The sequence below is a fragment of the Lutjanus erythropterus genome, chromosome 20, assembly GCF_056507025.1.
Source record: "Lutjanus erythropterus isolate fLutEry1 chromosome 20, fLutEry1.hap2, whole genome shotgun sequence".
Lineage (NCBI taxonomy): Eukaryota > Metazoa > Chordata > Actinopteri > Lutjaniformes > Lutjanidae > Lutjanus > Lutjanus erythropterus.
Window position 1 is genome coordinate 4,900,263 of NC_139336.1, and position 27,286 is coordinate 4,927,548.

Here is a 27,286-nt window from a genome sequence, read left to right on the forward strand (position 1 = left end):
AGCTTGTCATTGTGGTTTCTGCTGTCTCTTCACAAGTTCAGGTGACCGCTTACTGTTTACTGCATTTGAAATTACTGGTTTTACTTAATATTATTTATTGTTTCACACTTCACTGGTCTTTTTGTTGTCATTTTGGTGTTGAGGCGGCATTAAACGCATACTGTAACCACAAAGTCATACAGTCTTTGATATGAACACAACAACATGGTTTTTAAATAAATAAATTTATGAATACATTTTAAAAGAAGTTTGTTTCAGCAGATCAGTTGACCTTTTGCTAAACTCAACCTCTGAAAAGCAAATCGTAGGCTAATGTGTTGAGCTCAGAGGTGGCAAGAGTACACACATTCTTTACTCAAGTAGAAGTACCAATACTTGGGCAAAGTTGTATCGGTACTTCTACTTTCACTGAAGTCTTTCTTTACACAAGTAAAACTGAAAAAAAAAACAGGTACTTAAAGTAGAAAAGTGAAAGACTGCCCTCTACAGGACATTTGTATTGGCTGTTTCTGTTAGTTAAGTGAACCTCACCTTTTCTTCATTGTTGGTGTCCTTCGCCGTCTAATTTGTCTTGGTATGTCTTTTATGTTATTGTCTCTTATGATATTCTTCGTTTTGTTACATCTTTTTTGTCTTGTTAGATTGTTTACACCGTTTTATGTCTTGTTGCGTCATTTTTTTTTTTGTATTTTGTGTCGCTGTTATTTTTTCATTTTGTTTTTTTCATCTTGTTACATCTTATTTTTTTGTCTTACGTCTTTGTTTTGTTACGTGTTTTTCATTTTTTATGTTTTTTATGTAGCAAAACATGACACATCAATTTGTGTCGTTTTTCGTCTTGTTACTTTATTTTTCGTACCGTTAGTATTATTATCTTTATTGTACCATTACATCATTTTTCATTTAGTTGCATCTTTTTGTTTTTTGTACGTCTGTCATGTGTGATATGCACTGATGGACACACCAGGGTCATCTTTACTTTATTGTTCAGTCCATTCAGGCTGAAATCAGTCTTGATGTTGGGAAGGTGGTGAACAATTACACAAAATAAAAATAACCAGTAATATATTTAAAAAAGGAGGAGCAGGTTAGTTTTGAAAACGTAAGGAATAGAAAGTACAGATTATTTGTTTTAAAATATAGGAAGTAAAAGTAAAAAAGTTGTCAGAAAAATAAATATTACAATAAGTAAAGTACAGATGCCTGAAAACACTACTTCAGTAAAGTAATAGAGTATTTTTTTTCTTTGTTATTTTCCGCCTCAGGTCTTCAATATGCAGCTACACCTCAGTCTTTTAGCATTAGCTAGATTGTCTATGTAGTAATCTATGTAGACTGCATCTTAGCCAACTGGAGCTAATGTTAGCTTAATTACGTAGCTAGCTAAAATCTGCTTGTGACAGTTCCCATTTCAAAATTGACGGTCACTGGTAAGAAACAAGAAGCTGCTTTTTCGTTCAGTTAAAACACATTTGGATGGAAATGGAGAGGGGAGGTTGTACTGCTGTGCTTTGTTGGATGCACAGGAAAAGTGAAGGAAATAACAGTGTGAAAAATGAAAAAGAAGTCCAGAGAAAAGTTCACCCCTGCCTACTCGTACACCTGACCTTCAGTTTTTCATTTGAAAAAATATAACCGCACCTGCCAGGTGATTCAACACACTAACTCTGTGGTGCTAACATTACAGTTCAGCCGAGGAGGACGCCATTAATGTTCACATGACGCACTGTCACAAGCACAAGCCTTTCATCCATGAGTAGATGCACGCTTCCTTCTGCACAGTGGTAAGGTTGGTGGGTAGAGAGAAAACAGTCATTACATTAAGCTGCTCACAACAAGGTCTGTAGATTATCTTGAGTAGCTAGGACTGTTAGCCTAAATTCGCAAGGGCAGACATCTCTACGGTCAATATCTCCAAAACTCTCGACTCCCACCAAAACTATCTCAATGGATAAGTAGCATAACATTCGAGAGGAAAGAGATGAATTTTTGATTTAGGGGTGAAATGTCCCTTTAAGTCATATGTCGTTTGTAGAGAAATGTTACACTAGTAAAGTGTTTGCTGATTCATGCTATAAAAAGGAAAGACAGCAAATGCTTGATGTGACACTGAAAATTCATTATTAACTCTTAATTATTAACTCTTAATTTGAAACACACCATGTCCTGGACATATTAATTACTATACTAATACTATACTACACTAATAATATACTATACTATACTAATAATACAGTAAAGCTTTTGTTTATATCAGAATTTAACAACTATTCTTCTCCATTCTGCCTGAGAAGACTACTGTCGACATTAATCTCCCTAGCAGAGTTACATTTTGAAGTTCTCTATTTTCTTGACACAATTATTCATCCATTATCAAGGATGAATGCCAACCATTCTCCAGGTTCAGATTCAGGGCCATCCAAAGTTCAATGGGCAGTTTAAAAAAAAGAAGAAGATAAACTGATCCAGAGCTATCTGGTATCTTAGGCATATTAGTGTTAGAACTTTTAGTTAATAACTATAAGATATAACTGACAAAATAAACCCACAATCTTCCAACTTTTTTTTAAGTAAATATGACTTTAAATGAGAAATCTAATATATTTACTGTAAGAAAAATGACTAGAATGTGTCAGCAGAAATGCTACAGCCATGATGACCGTTCGGAATTCAAGTTAATGCAGCATTTTCACCAAATAGGTGTTTGTTTGAGTTGTAAGAAACCATTAATCTTGCAGAAGGCGTAGATGTTCGGACCTGTTAAACTGAGCAAAATGTTAATGGAGTTTGGCAGGCAGTGAGACAGGCAGGCACTGAACGCAACATCCAGAGTGTGTTATTTCAGAGCAGTGGATTTTGTTTTCAGGATAACGGCCTTAACTTTACACTGACAGACAACTGACAGTTATAAACAGCTGATCAACTCAACAACTGTAGTTCTCGTCCTCACTTGTCAATTTACAAGGTCGTGCGTTCCTGCAGAGCTCCTGCAGGCCGCCCATCTTTGCCATGTCTGGGGAGGAGGGGGCGGGGCAAACAACTTGCTCCAATCATAGATCACATATTAAACAGGATTACAATCTAATTAATACACATTATTATATAATATACAGTGTTTCCCCTGTCCTGGTCCTCTGGGCCCACTGTCCTGCATGTTTTAGATGTTTCCCTGCTCCAACATACCTGATTCACATAATCAGTTTGTCATGAAGCCTCTGTCTGAAGCCTCAAGCCTGATAATGAGCTGATCATTTGAATCAGGAGTGTCTGAGCAGGGAAATATCTAAAACATGCAGGACAGTGGGCTCTGAGGACCAGGACAGGGGAAACACTATTATAAATGGCTTCAACGAGCTGCTGGACTGCCACACTCATTTTTGCATCTGCAGTGGCGACATAATGCTCCTTCAATGTCATATGAATATTGAATATTTTCTCACAGCATTACGATTTTTTTTTGTAAATTTACAACTTAAATTTTTTTGTTTGTTTTACCTACAATTGCCTTAACATGCCATCATGGTTTTTGTACAGCCTAATAGGAAGTTGCATTAACCATTCAGCACGTCTAATGTAGAAGGCCTCTCAAATTGTTTTTTTTTTTTTTTAGGTGTGGGTAAAGAGCTCAACTGAAGCTGAATTTTAGAGGCGATTCTTCCCATAGTGCATCCTGGTGCCACATGTTCCCCAGGTAAGCGACACACACACACCTGGCCATCCACGTGATGTAAAAGAAAACGTGATTCATCACCTTCCATTGCTCTGTGGTCCAGTTCTGATGCTCACGTGTCCATTGTTGTCTCTTTCAGTGGTCCACAGGGGTCAACATGGACATCCTGACTGGTCTGCAGCTGTGCAGCCCCATACACAACAAACTGTGATGCACTGTGTATTCTGACACCTTTCTATCAGAACCAGTATTAACTTCTTCAGCAATTTGAGCAACAGTAGCTCATCTGTTGGATCGGACCACACGGACCAGCCTTCACTTTCCACATGCATCAGTGAGTCTTGGCTGTCTATGACCCTGTCACTGGTTCACCACTGTTCCTTCCTTGGACCACTTTTGATAGATACTGACCACTGCAGACCAGGAACACCCCACAAGAGCTGCAGTTTTGGAGATGCTCTGATCCAGTCATCTAGCCATCACAGTTTGGTCCTTGTCAAACTCTCTCAAATCCTTACACTTGCCCATTTTTCCTGCTTCCAACACATCAACTTTGAGGACAAAATGTTCACTTTCTGCCTAATATAATCCCACCCACTAACAGGTGCCATGATGAAGAGATAATCAGTGTTATTCACTTCACCTGTCAGTGCTCAGAATGTTATGCCTGATCGGTGTATATTTCATATATATAAATCCTTAAAGAATGTTTTTTCACCAATTGGAATTAAGAGTGTTGGTATTAATAATTTTAAAGGGTTTTTTGTTGGTAAGATATATTCTGTCCCAATTCTCAAGAATGGGTGAAATACAATGATCACGTCAGCCAATTTTAACTCTAAATGCTCTAAATGTGGTTATTAAAGAAATGTGACCAAGATACATACTGAGCAAGATACTTTACAGTTGAAGAGTAAAATTGTTACCTAGTATAGTATAAGTATTATTCCAGCTCCCTCCCTTCCTGCCTGCTCGGCAGTTTGAGCTGTCGAATATCTGAAGGTGAATCATACTGGAAAGAAAACAAAGCAGCCGTGTCAGGTTTTCCATTAACAATAAAAATTATTAACATACATTTTAAAACATACAAAAACAAACAATACAAGGCAGAAGGATGATAGAAGGCCCATGTCATTCCAACATTAACAACAATAACCTGTTATAACAGTGAAAAGTACTGAATGAATTGGACAAAACCTCGCTGCGAATCAAGTCTTTAGTAACGACGCCTTAACTCGTTAACTCATTAAAATAGTGCCTGCTGAGATGATCACAATCATACTTCTCTTTAATGAAAAACAAAACAGATATACAAGTGCAGAAACATACAGACCTCTGGGAGAGTCTGTTTTTTTCTTTTTTTTTAGTGCGGTTATAATAAGAGCTGTAATCTGCCTCGGCAACTAACTACATCACAGGACGTACACAGACCGAAGGTTTTACATACGTGACTGTTCTGTACATCATCAGCCTTTACTGGATTCTTTTCACAGTTTTTATTCTTATGTTCACTGGTTTGGGAAGAAAAATAAAATGCCACTTATCTGGTTGATGCTGCATGAAGTGCGTAAAGGTCAAAAATCCACAATTTTTCCAACCCCAAAGTCTCGTCATATACTAACATTCATAACTCGAATTTAAATTTAGGATATAAATGGAAAATGAACATTTGTGTAGTTGAAAATATCAGCCTATTTCCTGCTGTGTTTAAGAAAAAAATATTAAAATACACTAAAACTTATTCATTTTGTTGTTCTTTTCTAATAAACTGCAATTTACTTCTTTTCCACCGTATCAGCAAAGCAGCCCACAGTTCCACCAGTTTTAAGTGGAACCATTGTAATCATGTTGACTTCGTAAGGTATTCTGATGTTTGCAGCTGGAATTTTTTTTTTTTATTTAATTGCAGCAAATACTATTTATTTATTTATTTATTTATTATTTTGTAATAAACCAGAATTATACTTTTACCCCTTCGCCACCAAATTAGCTCTGGACTCTTGAACTTACAGCGTAAACCAGCCCACATTTTCACCATTTATCAAAGGAACCATTTTTTATCAGCCGCTACAGACATCTTACTTCATTTGAAACCAAAAGAGCCACAAATTACGTGTTACGAGTCCAACCTTGGAGTTAGAATGGGACCAGTTTCTTTTGTTTCCCGTCAACATCAAACAACAAAAAGTTCTAATTTTCAGTCAAAATAATGGCAAAAGTAAAAATGTCGACTTAATAATGCTATGCATTTTTTAAAAATTACAGGTGCAAACATCATCAGAATGCATTTCACCAAATTAGCTCTGGGCTCTTCATGCTATCTGGCTAACCAGCCATCTAGCCAGCTATTTTTTGGTACCATATGGGAACCAATTTATTTTTGGTCCAAATGCTCCAAACAGCTCAAACTTAGGTGAAGAACTGAGACAGAACTGATTCCACGTTGGTGGAAAAGGGGTATATGAGGACTCAAGGATTCTTATTTAGTCTAAAAATGAAGCTGGTTGAAAAAACACTTGCGGTAAAATTTTTGGAGTGCTGGTAATAATATTTTTTTTTGTTTTGGTAGGATATGATTTGTACAGAACACGCATTTATGGAAAACCTTCAGTCTTGAGTAAATCCAAATAAAATAAAATGTACATTTGTGAAAAAGGAAATTTAAACCTTCACTGGTTGTTAATCTCTTTATATACTAAACACATCCGACTGTGTCCTCTCTTACTGCATTCATGCTATGGAAAAGACCGGATCATCTCGTGGGCTTCAGACAGAAATAATCGGATCAGATCTACACCACGAGGAGTCCATAATCTTTTGATTTGTGTGTAAATACAAACTGGGATACTTTTGTTTTTGTAATTGTTTTATCGAACAACAAATCGAAGTGAACTGGAAACAGGCTTCCAATGCTTAACATCTTGACAACTAATGAAAAGATTTGTTTTTCTTGTAGATTCTGGTGACAATTTAAAGTCCAACGTACTCCGGAAATGTCACGGGAAAATTCTCGCCTCCTCACGGGGATTTAAGGTGCATTCAACCATGTTTTCTGCTCCTTAAAACAACGTGTGACATTTAGAATCACTGTGTTCCCAGTTCAAATGGAGGAATCCAAGAATTCACAGATCCAGGCGTTTGTCTGTCCGTAACAAGGTATTTAACATGAAAACAAACTGCCAAGGACAGAAAGGGCTTTGGCCAAGTTTCGTTTCTCCGTCCCCTCACTCTTTCATTGATGACTTAGAAAAGACAACACGAGAGCAAATCCAAAGGCTTTAGTGAAATCACAAGAAAAAGCTGTCCGATCGTCTTTAACATCAAACAACTTCACAACAAGAAGGGGTTTTGGCAATGATAAAAGCAAAAAAAGAAAAAGCCCCATCTTTTTTTTTTAAATCAGTTTTTAACTGCAGATGTCTTTAGATGAGGATTTGCTGACCCTCTTCATGAATATTCACTTGAAGTTGGTGAAATGGAGCCTGTGTGAAGTAGCGCACTATATGATGAAGGAACTTGTTTTGTTCTGTACAACAACCGCAACAGAAATCCCACTTGAATTTACCTTCACTTGAAACCAAAAGTGGCATAAATTAAATTTTGGGATATTTCTTGGTTAAAGTTTTTTTTTGTTTTTTTTAATATTTACTCTTTTATAATGTCTCTCAAGTCCAATCCTGAGGTTAGACTAGGACTTTTTTGTTTCCTGTCTAACTGATTTCAGTTATATGGAAGCCCACTTCAGCCCGAAGAAAACAAACAAACAAACAAAAAAAAACAGTCACGATTTTAAGTCACAATTATGACCAAAGTAAAAATGTAGACTTAGTAATGCAAAAGTTTAACACTCACTTAAACAATATTATGATACAAGTAAAAAGGTTTATAATTTAAAAAAAAATAGATTAACAATTTAAAAAAAATGATTTTGTAGATCATAATTTTAACAAATAAAAGCTTTTGGCTTAGTCAAAACTATGAACTATTAAGCCAAATTATGTGACTTACTAAGTCGAAATAATCATTTTTTAATAAGTGAAAATCACTACAAGAAATGTTGCTTACTTTTTTGGTCAAAATTATGAAATATAAAAATTAAACCAAGAGTAAGCCATGATGTAAAAAATGTACTTAATCAAATCAAAATTACGAGATAGTAAGTCGAGATTCTTTTGACTCGATATCTTGCAGCAGTGTATTGATGCACACCAGAAAAATAAAAATGTATTGGTACATATTATAACATGACGTTTGTTGTTATAACAGGTTATTACAAGTTATTACAACATGAAAACTTATGTAATAACATTTTCTTGTTATAACAATAAACTATTTTTCTTATTTTTCAACATTTTATTTTTTAAGCTATTTATTATTTATTTTTATTTTATTTCAGTATAACCTTTCATGTCATAACAATCTAAGTTATTACATTATAATGCAAAACGTTTCATGTTATAAAGTGATATATGTCATAATAACGTGAAAATATCTTGTTATAACAAACTTTTCATGTTATAACATGTCTCCTTTTTTGGTGTGACAGCAGTACACTTTCGAAGTATCTCATCATTTTGACTTAGAAAGTCATAATTTTGACTGAGTAGTGATAAAAACAAAAAGTAAGCCAAAATTATGAGATACTATCCAGCTGTTTTTTCCTTTTTTCATGCTAGAAATGGACTTCCATACAATTGTGATGCGAGTCCTGATTGGATGAGACGGATATCAAGGATTACAGAGCCGATCAACAACACTGAGCTGAGTTGTGTTGTTTTGTTGTAGAGTTCTCCATCATGATCGCAATTGTTTGTCTCTGCAGTCCAAGAATTCTCCTTTTTCTTGTCTTCCTTCCACCAGCCGTCTCCAAATTTCAAGTCTGTTTTCCGTGCTGCCGGTTCGAGCGCAGAAGAGTTGGCTACTGTCAAACTTTTTGATGGTGTTCAGAAGGACGTAATCTTGAATTAGCTGTGACATTCTTCACTGTAACAAAGACTGCTACCAGCCCACTGGAAGAAATTAGAACACTGAAAATGAATTTGAAGGTTTAGTTTCTGTTTGTGGACTAAAACAAACTTTTTGGACGCCTTTGCCTTTCATACTAAGAGTATTTGAAATGTTTTGGACTTTATAAGTGTAACATAAAACAACGGCCATTTTTGAATTTATTTTAAGGATCTAAGAAGGTCAGAGATTAGTCTTCAACATCATCAAGCTGGGTTTCTTTTTTCCTCTGTCTCAAACGTTCCCGGTCACAAAAACAAGGCGATTCTCAAGAAGTATCTATCCAGTCATTTTCCGTAGTGAGAATTTTTTTTAGAGTCTTTATCTTTGATGGTCTGAGGAACAAGTGCTTGATCAAAAGCTTCCGATGTTTCAACATGTGCTGCATTTTGTTTCCATCACGTGGGAGGGACGTCCACAAAGTCTTATGAAGTTTTGACCAGGTCGTAGACGTAAATGAGAAAGTCGTCGTCAAACTTGATGAAGTAGACGGAGGGCTTGGCCTCCACCTGGTGGATGACCATGCCCGTTCGTTTGCCGCCATCGTCTTTGGCGTACTCGACTTGTTTACCCACCAGGCTGTCCACCACCTCGCCGGGCTCCCTCTCTGCTGGGACGCTGTCGTCTACAGAGGGACAGAATGAGATGTTAGCACTAATTAGTATTAACATGTCCGCCATCTTACCTGCTTCAAGTCAACGAAACAGTGAAGTAGCTGTAAATGTCCAAAATAAAAGCACAGGTTCCAGCAACACTTTATATTAAGGTGCTAATAAGCATTTGTTAATAAGTAATTAGGCCCTTATTAGATGCTTATTGAGAATAACATGTGTTACTAAGGCTATATAAATGTTAATAATAACATTATAAACATGTTTATTGTTGGGTTATAAAACAATGTATGTAAACACTTGCAAGAAACTTGTTACTAGTTTCCAGACTGCCTAAGAATATTAATTAAATCCTTATGAGTTTCTTATAATTATTTATAATAGCATTCCAAACAAATTAATTCAATTTAACTAATGTACCTATTTTGTCACTGTTAAACCTTTACTAAGATTTTGTTGTTGTTTATTTAAGATTTTTAAAAAACTTTATTATGCACTTATTAACAGTTACATATACTCCTATTAACTGTTAGCTATGATTTTAGGCGTACCGGCTTGACAGTGTGAATGACTTTTTAAAGTTAATAAATCCTTTGTTATGCACTTATTAATAGTTAACTATGTTTGTTAGGGGCACTGGATCCACAGTGTGAACAGTGCTTTTTAAAGGTAATAAATCATTTATTATGCAGTTGATTAACAGTTTACTATGTGTACGGGGGTATTGGATCTAACATGTGAACTGCCCTGGGTAAGTTGCTCTTGTCCTGGTCCTGATGAAGCACTGGTTAACATCATAGCGAGGTTAACATTAGTGTCTAGCAGAAGCCTGCAATGCTTTGAAGGGTATAGCCAATCGGAGCAGAGTAGTTGCGGGTCTTCCCACAAGGCTTACTTGGTGGGCGCATCCAGCAAATGTATATCAGTTTAGTCTCTCCCAACTGTGCATATGCATATTTAACTGCATTTTTTAATGCAAAAAGTTGGAAATGCCTCACTAGCTCACCTGGTAAGTCATGTGCTCCATACATTGAGTTCTTACCACTGGAAGGAGGTTTGCATCCAATGAAGGCCTAATACAGGATTTATTAACCTTAATAAGGCCTGCTAACACTTTAGATCCAGTGCATCCCAGAAAGCATACTGAACTGTTAATAAGTGTATAGTTAACTGTTAATAAGTGGTTTATTAACCTTAATCAGGCTTGTTCCCATCTTAGATCCAGTACATCCCAAAAAACACACCGAACTGTTCATAATAAATAAGTGGTTTATTACCCTTGATAAGCCCTGTTCAGATTTTAGACCAGTGCATCCCAAAAAGCATAGTTAACTGTTAATAAGTGCATAATAAAGGATTTATTAACCTTAATAAGCATAAGACTTCTGATCTGTTGCCCCCCAGAAAACATAGTAACTGTAGTGTGTAACAGTTATGTTAATAAGTGCATTATAAAATATGTAGAATTTTTAATAAGGCAACCACAAAAGCTTGGTTAAGTTTTCACAATGACATACAAGGTAAGTTAATTAAATACAATAAACTTGCTTGTAATATTATTATAAACAATTATAAATTACTCATCAGGCTTTTATTAATGTTCTTAAGCAGTCTATAAATCGTTTAGAAGTTTCTTACAAGGACTTAAAAATGTCTTTCAATCTTCTAACAAACATGTTTATTGTGTTATTATTAACACTTTACAGACTTATTAAAACATATTCATGTTAATAACACCTTATGAGGACCTTATTATCTATTAACTAATAATATAAAGTGTTACCCAGATTTCTCTTTAAAATCTCCACCTGTTTCAGTAAAGGCTGTGTAAGATTACTTCACTCACTGGAGTCGGGCATGATGCGGAGGTCTCCCTCTTTGTAGTCGTCCAGTAGCTGGTACATGTAGAGGACGGGGTCTTTCTCGTAGGTTATGTAGAACCAGGTGGTCATGATGGGAGCCCGGGCCAGCACCATCCCCCTCCACTCCTCCTTCGGACCCTCCTCTGTCTCAAACATGTGCTCCACCGCTTTACCTATCATAGTGTCTGCTAGGTTGACGTCTGTTAGACGGGATTTAGCTGCAGGGATAAAAAAAAATAAATAAAAATTAAATCAAGGCAAGAAGTAACACTGTGTGTTTTTTCTTCTTTAACATCTATTAAGCGTTATCATGCTGACTTTTAGCATGTTATCATCCTGTTAATATGCCACATGTTTGCATGTTATCCAGTTTTTCCAACATTAACACAGTAATAAACATTAACATGTTACACTGACATAACATGTCTGTTCTGAGATCATTACCATCCTTTGTACACTGGTGTTTTTAGGACATCTCAGACCAATGTCAACATGCCTACAATTAGCATTTTAACACACATCTATTAAATGTTATCATGCTGACTTGTAGCATGTAACCTATGGAATTTTAGTCAAGATTTATATTTATACTAATATGTTAAATGTTACATTTATGCATGCTAAATGTTAGCATGTTTTGCCAATGTTAACACACTTACATTAACATGTTAGCATGTTAACCTGTAATGCCAATACTGATACGCAAATGCACAAAACATTTGCATATCAGTCTTGGGATTACATGCCACATATTAGTTTGTGTAGCATCTGTTCTACCAACATAATACACTAATCATTATTACACTGATTTAGGGATGCACAAGACTCAGGGCCAATAAATTACTGGCTGATACATATGGGTATCAGTTGATTAGCAAATAATACTCATACCTGATTTGACAAATAGTCAAAGCATTTAATTTGAATTTGGGGGCAAAATGCTTTATAAAAGCTGAACTATATTAGTGAAGTTTTTGATGAGAAAAACTAAATGAACATTTAAAGTCAGATTTTGTTCAGTCAGCTGTAGAATATTAAATCCTCCATCTTTGCTCACTATATCTGAGCCTTTTTTACCCTCAGCTGTTCATAAACTACAATTAAGTTATCTAAATTCTCAATAATCTTATCTGCATTGGCAATGGGCATCCCTACTTTTGTTTGTAAAAAAATAAACAAACTGTGCAGCCCTCTATCAGTGTTCAGTCAGTGTGATCTCACTTCAGTCTTACCCAGTCTGTCAGGCAGCACTTCCAGCCCCTGAACCCTCTCATCTTTATGAAGCTCCAGACCATAAACACAGTCGAAACCATCGTACTTTATCAGATAGAGAGACGGGTTCACTGGAACCTGGTGGACACACATACATTTGAGACACTGTTTTGGTATTTCTTTCTGTCTTGACATATTATTAGACATTACATGAAACATGTGACTATAAAATAATTCCTGTGCCTGCCTGAACTACTGCCAAGCTCCACAACTCCCTCATTCAGTCAGTAAATTAGTCGACCCCCCGCTCACCTGGTCGAGCACTGTTCCTTTCCAGATGACGTGTCCTCCTCCTTCCTTCCAGACATGTTGGATCCTGCAGCCGACGATGTTGCGTCGAGGCTGTGACAGAACTTTGGTGGTCGGACCAAGACTGCTCTTATGTTTCCTTCCAGGAGACATGAAACAACACAGTTAACATTACCTGCTTTGAGACTGTGTTTACTGTTTGTACTTTGAATTCCCTAATGTGGGGACAGAGACATTTTCTAATATTATGTGTTATATACTTAATATTTGAGTCCAACTGTTTTGGCCATAACAAAAACATAAATAAGCTGCAGAGCATCTTAACTCACTTGTGAGGATTCTTTTTCTTCATCATATTTGCAGAAACACCTGCATGCCCTGAGGGGAAAAATAAAAACAAGAAAATGTCTTATTTTATTTGTATTTCTGTTTATCACTCAATCAATATTTTAATCTACTGTTATCTCCAAAGCTGCTGTGAATTCCCCTGGTATGGATCAGTAAAGTTAATCTTATCTCATGCAGGATTTTCATAGAAACAAACTGAATCCAATGGAAATCAATCTAAAAACATGTACTACCACCATGTTGTGTCTGCAATTTTAATGTTAAAAGCTGTGTGTGTCCTGGCAGTGAGGACGACCTCTGACCTGCATCAGCTGTGTCTCTGTGTCCCGGAGTGCTCTTCATTCATCTGGAGGCAGGGAGGCAGCCAGGCTGCCCAGCCACACAGCTACAACACTAAACTGTCCAGGGCTGCGACAACAGGATGAGACAAACCAGGAACAGGGAACACATTAGAAAAAACTAAATGACTACCAGTAACCACAAAATCCAAAATCTGTCTATGAATCCTAACACTGTCCTTCTGGGCTGGAATCAGATCATATATGACCTTTAGTGATATCTACTGGTGACAAGTAGGAATTACAACAACATCAACAGACTGTTGCCAAGGCTGACACAGATACTGGATATTAAATATCATGATGTCGTGATGATGTTGATTTGTGTGAAGCTGCATGCTGGACACTTTGTTCTAAGCTAAGAAGAAGCCAGTCATGCAAAGACTGGAAGAGACGTGGAAACTCATAGTCTGGTTCAATTACATGTGAAAATATACACTTTCAACCCCAAAGACATCTGACTTGGGACCTTTTAAATATTACTCATATTGTACCTCAATACTTCTTCTGTACCGACCTGAATTTCTCTGTACATTCTCAGAAATAAGGGCTTCAAAAGGGTTCTTCCTGAAGGCCTGAGGTTCCACCCAGAACCAAAGGGTTCAGAAAGGGTTCTTTGTAAGACACGCGGTTCCATTCTAAACCCTTGTAATATTAAAGGGTTCTCTGTAGAATCCCTTGAGTGGGTTCTTGGTAAAACCCTTGGTGGGTTATAAAGAAAACCTTTGGAATATCAAAAAGTTCTTAGTAGAATCCTTTGGGTGGGTTCTAGATAAAACCCAAGCAAGCTCTCTTGCTCTAGCTGTAGTAAGACTCAGGTATGACACTGGCACTACTATCAATACTTTTATCAGTATCCTTCCAGATACTGATTTCAATACCTGAACTTTGTATATCTGCCAATACTGAGTACCAACCTGATACCAGTGCGTTAAAAAGATACTTATGTCTATTAACATTATTTTCAACAGCTGTATACTACTAAAGAATTGGAGTACAGGAAGGTGCTGGGAAGTAGCAGGGGTCCCAAGACAAAAAATGCATCTGGAATGACTTATTTTGAAATTACATTTGTTTCCACTTCCTTGTCTTTCTGCTCATTCTCTGTTGTGTTACTGGATTCTCCATCAGCATTTCCTGACGTTGGACTATCTAGTCTATGTTAAGTGCCGCTGTAATGTTGGTAAAGATCTGTCTCAGTAATTGTTTCAAAATTAGCCTTGCCAAGTGATAAGCTAACGTCCATACAGTACTGGACTGAAAGCAGAGCAGTGTGAATGAGGAAGAGTAATGAGAGAACTTTTAGGTCTATGTGTGAATGATGAATTAATGGCATGTTTTCCTTTACATTGTGTAAGTGTGGTAAGTGCGTGACGTGAATGCAGAGGGGAAATAGGAGCAAGTGGATCATCATCATTTAGAAATTCGATCACACAGGTGCATGAATGGAGATTGAGATTTTGTTAAGATTAATCATGCAACACTAGTGCATGGACTCACTGATTCTCAGTCCATAGGTTGTATCAGAGGTACTTCCAATACTGGTATTGGTATGTAACCAATCCTATTTGAAGAGATCCCCAGTCCTATTCATCAGGGTAGTGACCCTACGACCCTTTACAATAACTAAAACACAATGTATACTTTTTACAAATGAATTAAGCAGGATTAGCAGTACTTACCCTGTCTTCAGTATTGAGGAGTGTTGATGAGATGTTTAGCAGCCTTCTGTGTTTGCAGGATTCAGGCTGCTCATCTGCAGAACAAAACCAGGATCAAACCTGTGACAGGAAAACACAAAGTCAAAAATTTTACAAAACTGGGGGATGATTAATCATGACTGACTGTAAAGTTTCAAGCTTGAGTAAATCTCCTCAGTCAGATCATCCTGTCAATGTTTCTGGTTGTGAACAGCAGGGGGCGACATGTCACCGGTCTGACTCTGCCCTCTGACAGTGAAGGAGTCTGATTCTATGAAAGCTGCACTCTGCCCTGAACTGTGACTGCAGGTTACATTATTCATTAGCAGGAATCACACCGTCTGTGTTTTATTTATCACTCATTACTCAGAAGTACTTACTAATTGCACATGAAGCCATTCATGGACATTTATTTCACTCACTCTTGAGAAATGGGATAAAACCATATTTTGAGGCAGTTTTGAGTTTTACTTTTCCATTACGCTGGAAAATATGTTTTAAAAGATTAAACTCCTGGCTAACTTCCAAGTGATTACATTTTTTATTAAACAACATCAATGCCTTATGGAGTTAACAAAATGTTACATTTTTCATTTCAGTTTCACTCACTGCTCCCACCTTTTTTAAACCAGAAAGTGAGAAAAGGGTCCTCAGGGTGTATCTAACCCTTTTTAATGCCCAAGTAAATCATGTTTTTTGTTAAAAAAATATCTGGGACACAACTTTAAAGGGACAACATTTTCATTTAAAAAATCAATTAAAACAAAGTCAAAATTTTGAAGGCTTTTAACACATTTTTAAATTGTTTGAAGTTGTGAATTCTTGTCTGAGACAAGGCTGTTTTCTGTCACAGAGCAAAAAAAAAAATCCTTAAATACCAAATTTTTACCAAACACTGGAATTAGAATGTTGGTATTAATAATTAATAATTTTAAAATGTTTTTGGTAGGACAAGATTTATCCATAATTTTCAAGAATGGGTGCCCCAAAATATTCAATATAATGGAATATTTTCAAATGATAAATTTTGCTCAAATACTTTTACTAATTTGAATTGGAGTGTTGGCATTGATAATTTTAAAAGGTTTTGTCTGGTAGGGCATGGATTGTCCCAATTCTCAAGAACAGGTTCCTGATTTAGTATGAAGTCAAAAATGACAATAACATGCTCACTCTGATTGTCAGCTACAGAATCTGAAAGTGACACCACAAAAGGAAAGTGCTCACACATCCACAAGATAATACAGTAGAAATTGATTATAGCAATGACCAAAAACATGTAGTGTGAAGTATCTAAAATGAATAAACCCAGACACAAACAATCCACAAAAAAGTTGTAACAAGTACATCATCATGTATACATGCTCCTTTTCTAGTTGACAGAAGTCTTGCCCCGGATTTGCCCTTCATACATACATAAAATGTCAGTATTTCATCTAAAGCGATGAGTGAGCAGACTGCACTAGGTGAAAACTAATAAAACAAAAGCTAATGTGGACTGGAGGGAACAATCAGAGCAGTGTAAGTTCAGCCCACAGTGGACCAGGGTTTCATGTCCTGAACATGAGACTTTAATTATTGATCAGTGGAGCCTGTGAGGAAGGCCTGCAGTGTATTATTTATCTGCAGGGAGGGTGTTATGTAACACATCTGACCCTCTAACTGCTCACTGACTGCCCTCTTCACTGTGTGCTCCACTCAAGACCTTTCACCAAAGAAATCCAACCAGCCATTAATGCGAAACTACAAACAGCAGCAACAAGATGGTGATGATAGTATGGTCGACATCTTCACATCAAAGGTTTGGCATCTGGGAAACATTATTCATTGACTTGGCCGTGTTTTTTCACAAAGCATTGTCAATGTAAAACACAAGACTTCAACTCCCATCGTCCTGCCAGAGTCTTTAAATTCAGGGTATGGTCCACCAATCAAGTGCAACAGCTTGATCTGGGCTGTTGTGGAGCAGGTCTCTGTAAAGATGTGGGCACAACAACACTGATTTCTCATTGCTTGTCAGCCATAGTCCCATTTCATTTTCTTGTGAGTGGACAATAGCCAGGATCAGCCTTAAACCCAAGCTGGGTTAGCTCTCTTCCCCCTCCTCCTTCAGTGGCGCTTGGAACAGCTGATCTGGCTGATCTGGTCAAAAGATGCCATGGTTGATTTGATTTTCTCAAGGTCTGCTGCTCTTGGATCCAAACCTCACGCTTCCTTCTCCAAGGCCTATGAGTGTATTTCTGTCACAGGCAATACACATTTCAGTAAAATGGCTGAGAAAATAGCAATTTAAAACAAAAATCTAGAGAAGTGTGAAGAGTCTGCATGTTCCATCATTGCCCAGGGCAAGAAGACAAGTTTGGAGAAAACCTATGCTACAATTATTTTGCTGATGCCTAAAAGACATACCTGAACCATACCCACATCTTTAAGACCCAGTCTGACTAATCCCAACTGGTATATAGTCAAATCTGACACCCAAATCCAACCCAAGACCTGAAGCTATATTTTTGCTTTATTCCTTTCAGTTCTAATTTTGGTTCATTTTATTTCCAATAACCAAACGTCCACCAAGCAGTAACTAACCAGTCCATTTTTAAGTTAAAAAAAAAACAAAGGCAAGACGACTTCTGGTGGATGGAAAGGTTGAACTTCTACACATCCGTGGTGTCCACAGCTGTCCACTGAGGAGTAATATTACATTCAGACCTTGATGGAGACGGTGGACAGAGAAGCTTTCATTTGTGTAAGCTGTCCAACAGTCGGTGGCCAGAGCTAGCTTATCTGCTCTGACCAGCTTGACTTTAAGATTGTCCTTCTCCTCCTCAAAGTACTTTTTAATGTGTTTAGTCACAGTAGCTCTCCATTAAGGTTGGATGATGTCCACCCACTGGTATATGATAATGTCCACAGTGAACCATCACGATGGCCGATGATATCGTTGCTGGGTCCAAAAGGGTCTTTGTCTTGGCACCACATGTCCGTAACTTTGTGTTTCAAAAGACAATAATAAACACAACATGAAGACCAAGTGCAATGAACAGCTCTTTTCTCCCAGAGGTCAAAAACAGAACATCATGATGTTACAATGGTAGAGGGCTCAGTGATCGATTGAGTGTTAGCCATCGCAACGGACAATGCCATCGTCCATAGCCCAACCCTATTATGACATAGCTTCCGTTTAAGAGAGTTGCGCAGCAATCGGTGGTCACAGCTAGTTTGTCTACCCCGGCTAGCTTGACTGTTAAATCATCCTTCTTCTCCTTTTTTAATGCGTTTAGTCCCAGTAGCTCTCCATGGAACATAGTCGGGCTCAGAGTACCACACTAGCTCTTTGAATCATTCACCCTCTACCACACTGAATGGCAGCACAACACTGTTGTGACACCAGCACACATCACACTTTTATTTGTGTATGCAAATTAATCTTTAGACTGATGTGAAGCCAGACAAAAATATTCTCACTGGTAAACAGATGAATGGTTAATCTTTCACATCTCTAGTACTAACTGTTCAACGGGCTAACACAATGAAATGTCCATGTACTTTTTCAATTTGCACTTTAAAAAACATCAAATCATAATTTCAGATAGACAGACAGACTATGTACTACAGATGGAGATTCCTGCTCACTGCTGGTTACCTGCAGAGGAAAGTAACCCAGCAGAAACACAAGAGACATTTTGCAGCACTTGGCTGCAGCTGGTGGTGATTTCCCTCTTGTTGCCCAGAGCAACACAAGATTAGTCATCTGTTGTCATGAGGCGCCAAATGATGCTGGACAGGAACGACTCAACATCATTCTGTCAGGACATAACTTCAGCGTACTGAAACCAGAGACGTGGGGCTCAGTCTGAAACTGGGAGTACACACACACACGCACACACACACTGTACTAGTACTGTAAGGAACCAGACTGAAAAATCTATCAAACACTGAATGTCTCACTCTATTCTCCCCCAAAACATCTGGATTATATCAAGTCGCAGCACTGCCCAAACTGTGAAGACATTCAGACTTCAGCTCTGTAAGAACAATAAAGCTCAAGTTTTCCTAACATGTGTTTTAAAGACTAGTTGTAGTAGACTCACACTGCTAAGAACTTATTTTTAATAGGTTTCAGCATTTATCTGTGTTATGAAACTTTTAAATAAGAAGAAAAGCCGCATCTCATGGAAGCTTTATGAAGAAATTATTTTGTAGTAATTTACTGTGTTCAGCTGTATATCAGAGGTATTTATCATTTGTCATAAAATGTCAAGAAAATTGACGTAAGAAAACTGAAGCAAAACGTGATATTTATCAGAAAAAACTTTCCATTATCAATTGTTTTCTGTATTTCCGTTGAGCCCCTCTGATGAATCGACCAAGCTAATACATCGCTGTAGCCTATACGTTGACTGATAAAAAAAAATAAACGTCAAACACAGGAAAGTCAAAGATATTCTTATCAAAAATATTTATGTTGTGCGTGTATGTAATACTGACCAGTATTTCAACTCCATTTTCATGCTAATCGGACTATAAACAATGACCGGTACATGAAATAAGTAGTCTTGGCCCAGATATTCATTATCCTGATATTCACTGGCTACAGCAAAAGCCCCGACACAGTGGCCGTTGCCTCAGGAGGCTAAATCTGTGTCAGACGATCACTGATAGGTTCCCAGATTGTGTCTGCAACCAAACATTTGTAGCTAGCATCAATAGGTGTCTGTGGAACACAGGAACTTTTCCATAGTTCTGCACCGCAGCAACTATGAATGATTCTAGTTCTTAGAACGCAGTTTTGAGGAAGAGGTACTTGTAGGTATTTTGTCGGGCTGCAACGATAAAATGTCAGAAAATAGTGAAAAATGCTGTTAATTAGGGATGTTCCTGGTGACTAATTTCCCTGTCGATTAAACGCAAAATTAAATTTAAACTAGTCAACTAGTCTAACAGTAAGAAAACATTCAGAGAGCAGTTAAAATTGAGCACAATATATTGATAATGTTAAACACTGTCCGAAAAAAACACATATAGCGTATTAAGAACCATTTGAAGCTGTCTACAATCACCACATCGTACTTTAAATGCCACTGAAATGTGTGCCACTTTGAGCTGTGCAATACAAACATTACACATTACTGTACAAAACAGACAACAACTCATTAAATGCTTCACTTTTGCAGACCAAAAAGGATCACAGTGTCTGCAGGTAAATGACCTGGAGCTGATGTTAGCTGCCAGCCTGCTGCACAGTGTGGCTAACGTCAGCTAGCAGTGTTAGCAGCAGCATCTCTGTGTGCCTGTGCTGAATATGATCACACATTGCTCCAGTAGAGTGATTATATACCAGTTTATTCTGTCACATTCAACATTATTTCCATTTTCTAGATTAAAACCCTACCAAATCTTAGAGGCAACAGATAACTGGCATTGTGAATGAATGAAATATTTAATCAGCCGACTAACTGCACGCATCCCTAAATGTAATCATTGATTAATGAGTGACGTAAGTACACAGTGATTGTTCCAGACGTGAGTATACGTTGATTGGTCAACACATGAGCCGATGCAGCACCATCAACCAACATTTTTAAATCCTTGTATAAACATTAGCATCGTGAACCACAGCTCTTAACTATTAAATTAAAAAAATGAAAGAAACCACACACCGACAGTGAAGTCCAGGCATTATTGAGTGTGTATATAACAGAGAGGAAATACAATGTGATTATGAATCATCAAAGCGGAATACAAACATCTTCAACAGCATTTCCTGTCAGCTTGATACATTAGGACCCACCGAACGGCCACGAGACAGATGAAGGAACCCGTAAGCTACTTTCATTAGACTTGCATACTGGACTACCATTACTTAAGTTAGCGGGAGCGAAAAATAGCCTGAAGATGTCTTTGGTGTCCCTCCATCTGTCACAATTCTCAAGTTCACAAGTTTTCAAATGAAGAAAAAAAAAACATAAAATGCCCCCATACTGCTTGTCTGGTATAATCCAAGTTTCCTAAAGCTCCGACATGATGTTGATAATGTTGATGTTTGCACACCGTCATAACACACACACCCAAATCAGACAGTGTGCATGTAAACGTGGCGCCAAGCTAAGGATCTACAATAAAGATTCAGGCTAAAAACATGGTGTAAATGACATTTTTTAACTCAACTTGGCATGTTGGGGCTTTAGGAGACTTGGATTGCACCAGACAAGCAATATGGAGGCATTTTATGTTTTTATTCTGTTGTTTTTTTTTATGCTTGAAAACTGGTCACCATTCACTTCCACTGTTTGGGAGATTCTGCAACACTGTTTTCCAGCAGTGTTTTATGGACTAAAAAAACTAAACCTGACCCTCAATGAGCATGAGGATGAGTAGATAATGACTGAATTTTCATTTTTTGGTGAACTATCCCTTTAAGGGCACTGGTATTGTTCTCAAACAATACCCATCTCTAGTCTTAACACGTGCACGCTTGGTTTTATGTATGAGAGTTTTGACACTGATTAAATGTCATAGAGGAACTCCCTTTCTTTCTCTTCATCAGTATTTTGCCTCAGCCAAGCAACGTCTCCTTCCCGTCTTCAAAGAATAAAAATGAATTTGGACGTTGATATTCCCATGGCAACTGTAGAAGCTTTGAAACATCCCATCAGCCCTACCTTGCAACTTAGGCGACCAAGCATGTATTGAGAGAAAGGGGGAGTCTGGAGAGATGGCAAGTCAAATGATCGGTCAAGGACTATTTAGACTGGTCCTGAGAGGGAAGTTATACCAAATATTTTTCATATTTCCACACTGTGCTCTGAACAAACAAAGCTCTGTCCATTTCCTTTGTAATGGGGTGGAGGCAAACATCTCAGAGGCAGATACCACAATATCTTTTTAAATAGAAACCAAAATTATGCATGAAAAGATGCTAATTAGTGTTAGCATGATTGATTGTGATGTGGGTGAATTGTGCCTTTAAAGAAAACAGAGCTTTTGTTTGCAGATTGTCCTCTTCATAATGTGGGAAGCAGAGCACTACAGATACTGGGTTTTGGGGGCCAATCCCAATACACATAAGAAGGAGAAAATTTATTAAAATTTAATTAAAGAACCAGTGTGTAGGATTTAAATGGCATCTAGTGGTGAGCCTGAAGACTGCAAAGACACTCCCCCCTTTCAAAGGTGTAGGAGAACCTACAAATCCCCCAAATCAAAAATACATAGTTTTCCTCTTATCATTGGTGCTATTTATCCTTCTAGATTTTTTTGCCGTGATATGCAGAGTTTTGGAGATATTGGCTCTAGAGATGTCTGCCTCCTTTCCAATATAATAGGACTAGAAGGCAAATGGTGCTTGTGGTGCTCAAAGCACCAAATAATACATTTCAAAAATGAAAAACTAGTGTCTCCTCCTAAAAACCATGGCCCAGTTACTCAATGTAACCCACAGATCTTGTTGTGAACAGTTCCATGTAGGAACTACTTTTATTTCTAGTAGAAATAAAGTACTTCTGATTTATTTTAAAGTAGTTTCATTAGATTCTACTGCAGACAGAAAGTAGCTCTTACATGAAACTGCTCACCACAAGGTCTGTGGATTATCTTGAGCAACTGGAAGATGATTTTTGGAAAATTACACTGGCTTTGTATTTTTTAAATGTATTTTTTGGTGTTTTGATTTTTATTTAAGAAAAATCAGACATCTCTAGAGTTAAAAACTCCAAAACTCAGCATCTCACACCAAAAAAAAAATCTAGGTGAACAGACAGCACTACAGGCCAGGGGAAATAAATCTATTTTTGATTCTAGGGTCAAGCAAATAACAAAAAATCCATTCAACAAACCCACTGACTTCGAGACAACAGAGCCAGAAGTGCTAATATGCTAACTCATTTACAGCTGATTATACACTAATGAAAACATGAATATCATATATTCCAATTGTTTCATCGTCTGCCAACAAAACCCCAATAAATCTTACATAATGGACCTTTACAAAAAAAGGAACAAATATACGTGCCTGAATGCTGCCTGACAAACAAACGAAAAATGCATATACATATATGCCGATACCAATACAGTCCAATATAACTGTGATAGGCCAATATTGGCTGACCAATATAGAGCTTAACAGTGACCATCCACTGCAGTTCTGGAAGTGAATTTCTCATTCACTCCATCGACTTTTCAGAAAATCCTTTTTTAAAGAATTTTAAGCTTTAGAACCAAAACAACAAACTGCAATGAAACGTGACCATAAAACATTTGATTCAGAGCAAAAACAAAAAGATCGGAAAAAGGATAAAAAGGCAAAGGAACAAGACTGTGTACATAATTACTTTAAGAGTGAATGAACTACTCATCCCATAAACCATTGCAAATTATACCACTTCTTCTTTAATTTAACTTTTGTCATTATTATAGTGTTTATACAGTCTTTGCTAGCTGGTAAACATTTCAATGATAACAGCAAGCTCTGCCAATCAGACACATTGCTATTACACATAAGGATTGTGGGTATTGTAGTACTTCCCTATGACACTGCAAATAAAACATTTTTTTTTCAAAACAACATTGGTATGCAATGGACAAAAATCTTATATACAACCATATATATAATTATAAGCCTGGTGCCAAGCCAATCAACCTCAGGATGAGTCATAACCATAAAACATTTGATTCAGAGCAAAAAAAAAAAAAGATTGGAAAACAGAAAAATGGCAAAGGTACAAGACTGTGTACATAATATTTAAGAGTGAAGGTACTACACATCCCATAAACCACTGCAAATGATACCACTTCTTAAATTTAACTTGTGTCATTATTATAGTGTTTATACTGTCTTTGTGTGGATGGAAAACATTTCCATGGTAACAGCAAGCTCAGCCAATCAGAGACGTTGCTGTTACACTTCAGGATTGTGGGTATTGTAGTACTTCTCCATGACATTGTGAATAAATGTTTTTTTCTCAAAATAAGGTTGAAATGGAATGGATAAAAATGTTATATAAAGAATTTCAAGCCTGGAACCAAACCAACCAACTACGAGAGGAATCATGACCATAAAATATTTGATTTGGACGAAAAAAAAGAAAAAACATTGGAGAATGGAAACAAGGCAAAGGTACAAGACTGTATACATAATTACTTTAAGAGTGACGGAACTACACACCCCATAAACCACTGCGAATGATACCGCTTCTTCAAAAATGTTACTTTTGTCATTACTAGTACAGTACATGTTAGCTGCCTAACTAGCTAGCCTGCCCGCAGAACTAGCTATTTGCGGGGGTGGTAGCGAGCTGTTAAACTTCAGAATTGTGGGTATTGTAGTACCTCTCCATGACATTGCAAATAAAACATATTTTTCTTAAAACAAGGTTGATATCTGACAGACTTTGGGTTCTTCAGGAGCATACACCGTCATTTCACAACCTCATAGCTCGTGGTAAGTTTTTATTTAATTTATTTTTACAATAATTTTATTTTTTTATTTTTATCTTCTTATTTACACTGGCTGCCTGGCAGGTCTACCTTGAATGTTTCTGAAATTAAGACAAATGATCTAAATCCTATATTCAGAATATGCATGGGATTTTCACTTCCAGAACCTCACTATTGGTATCATATCAGTCGGACAGATGTGTTGAAATAACGCAACGTTGAGTCGCACAAAAAGATAAAAATTCACAGCTGTAATCTTTTACTACAGTCGTCTTCCCTTCTTGTTATTTCAGGGATTGAGCATCAGCCGGCGGGCTGCAGTCCTACCTGCAGGCTCAGACTCCAGTTGACCTTTGCTTTGATTTGGTTAGAAGTTGGTAAAGGGGGCGTAGCTGTCAGCACACTGGAGCATTCAAATTAGCTTTCATTAACTAACTACAGCACACATAAAACACACACACACACACACACACATACACAGTTGCACATGCTTGTACTTTACAGGCTGCATTAGAATGTGAAAATGCAGCAAATGCATCTGTGCCAAACTGGACCCAGTGTTCAGGTTTTCACTGCTGTCAGTCCACACTCTGACAGCTGTTTTAGTCTCCTATCTTGTGTCTTTTTTTTCTGTTGTCAGCTAAAATGAGGTGGCTAGTTCGAGCACCATCTTGCTAACTGGCAATTTTTTTTAGAAAAAATAATAAATATACAGTCATCATCTGCACTGACAAACGAACAAGCAGGTTCTGCAGGGCCAGCGTCAGCCATGTTGCTCGCCTGCTTTTTTACTATTATTTACACCCCAGCTCAGGTGAAAAGGGGGCGTTCAGGGGCTTCAGACAAGCGGACAACGGAGGGACTGTCCGACAGCATTTCTGCGGAAAAGACACAAATATCCCAGACAGAGAGACAGCGGCAGACTGGGTTCGGTCTCAGGCTGTCTGCTGCTGCTGCTGCTTCCCCCCGCCCCTCCCCCGCCAGACCAACCGTCGGCGGGAGAACGCCACTGACAAAACGAGCGCTCAGTGTGTGTTGTTTTTTGGCTGTTTACCTGCGGGCTGACGAGCAAGCGAAGAGACAGGTGCACGTTTGGTTCTGTCTTACCGTTCTTATTTTTAAAAAATGGAGGTCGAAGGGGACTGCGGCGGGGTTTTCTCGCCTCCTGCTGTCTGTCCACAGAGCCCGTTTCGACTTCACAGGAACCAGCAGACTCCACGGCCATCTCACCACGGAAAGTTAAGTTAGAAACGATGAAAGGCAAGATGTCCGGTTCAGCCTTTCACAATAAATGCGATACGCATAACAAAAATAAACGTATATTTTACAAAATATATTAAATTAAATTAAATAACAAATGAAGTTAAAATAAAATAAAATAAAACAGCATAAAATAAAATAAAATAAAATAAAATAAAATAAAAAGAGGTAGCTGGGATCATTGTCCACAAATGTTAGCTAAGTTTCTCAAGACTATGCTGCGTTAGCTAGGTAGCAGTTTGTCCATGTTAGCAAGCAAGCTAACATTAGCTAACATTACCCAGCTAACACCACAGTACATTGAGCAGTTGGGCGAATATTAATCCTGTCTTCCCAAGTTTCAACAGATATCAGTTTTATACATTTCAATGGTTAACGTTGTAAGGAAGTGAACGGCTGCCATACAGTTCTGATATTAAAAGTTTACTGTTATAACAAAAAACGTTTTCTTATTTAAACAATATACTATTTGTTTTGTTAAATTGTGAAATGTTTCATAATAAAACAATATTGTTAAAATATAACGGTATATGCTAAAACATTTCAATTTATGTGAAATTATAATGTGAAACATTATGAAATGTTTCACAGTATAAATAGTACATTGTTAATAATGTGTTGTATAATGTGATAGGTTTGTATGTTGTAATGAGTTGAAAACTAGACGTTATGATACTTGCAATGCTTTGATATTTTTCTTCCCAATACTGATTCCGATACTTTACAAATTGGCAAGTACCGAGTACCAATACAATACAAGTGATAGCCTACATATTACTTTTTTAAACAGCTTATATACTGGTATCCTTTAATGGATATCATATGATTGCTATGTTTGTATCTTTGTATGGCCTGGCTCAGGTTAAACCCCTTGTTAAACTTGAACAAATACATTCAGAGTGCCACTGAACATGACTTTGCCATCTTGTGGAAAGATTTTGCTTATTGGGACTCTGCTGGTAAGTAGCAGGGTCCTGTTTGAGGATTAATGAATTATATGGTACTGCATCTGTGCAGATTTGTGTACTCGCTGTTAGTGATACCAGCATTTTAGATAGATTGTATAATGCAGTGGTGATACAGGAACGATAATACAAGAGTGTAGAACATGTAGTCAACTGAATCATTATGTTATTGAAATTCTGCACAAATTCAAATAGGATGGGTCACAGTTTCAGCCCGCTTTAGCATGAGTTGCTTCTTCTGCCAAATCATTTAAAATTACACAACAAAATGGTTTCTATATAATTAAGAACTGAATAAATAAGTATTTTTAGCCCATTTTGACCCATTTTCCATTCATTCCCCTTTTTCTATTTCACCCTTTTTTTAAATAACTACCATTTCTTTTATTTACAAACACACTTTATTTTTTAATTAATTTATATAATTTATTTGATGCTTGTAATTTACAAGTTTGTGAAATTTTATTTAAACAATTTATTAACTTTTTGTGAATGAAAAATATAAAATCAGAATCTGCAGTGAATATAAATAAACACTGAGCAAATCATGGTTATAAAATACATTAAAGCAA

The 27,286-nt window shown here is 37.2% G+C and overlaps 1 protein-coding gene across 1 annotated transcript; it reads right to left on the reverse strand.

Moving 5' to 3' along the window:
- Positions 1 to 6,043: 6,043 nt before the first annotated feature.
- On the reverse strand, positions 6,044 to 25,751 carry spina (spindlin a). The gene is made up of 8 exons (XM_084746260.1): positions 25,597 to 25,751; positions 15,037 to 15,135; positions 13,319 to 13,424; positions 12,998 to 13,046; positions 12,672 to 12,807; positions 12,380 to 12,497; positions 11,132 to 11,365; positions 6,044 to 9,299 (listed from the first exon to the last, which is right to left on the reverse strand). The coding sequence occupies exons 3-8, from the start codon at positions 13,356 to 13,358 to the stop codon at positions 9,100 to 9,102; spliced, it is 777 nt and encodes a 258-aa protein (XP_084602386.1). The 5' UTR covers positions 13,359 to 13,424; positions 15,037 to 15,135; positions 25,597 to 25,751; the 3' UTR covers positions 6,044 to 9,099.
- Positions 25,752 to 27,286: the final 1,535 nt, after the last annotated feature.

What these genes read in the sequence shown, in the direction of transcription:
- spina (XM_084746260.1), bottom strand. Translation starts at nt 13,358, where the DNA reads ATGAAGAGCACTCCGGGACACAGAGACACAGCTGATGCAG. An exon ending in AAGAAAAAGAATCCTCACAA is followed by an intron (nt 12,808 to 12,997) that starts GTGAGTTAAGAT and finishes GTCTCCTGGAAG; the next exon opens with GAAACATAAGAGCAGTCTTG. An exon ending in AAGGAACAGTGCTCGACCAG is followed by an intron (nt 12,498 to 12,671) that starts GTGAGCGGGGGG and finishes TGTGTCCACCAG; the next exon opens with GTTCCAGTGAACCCGTCTCT.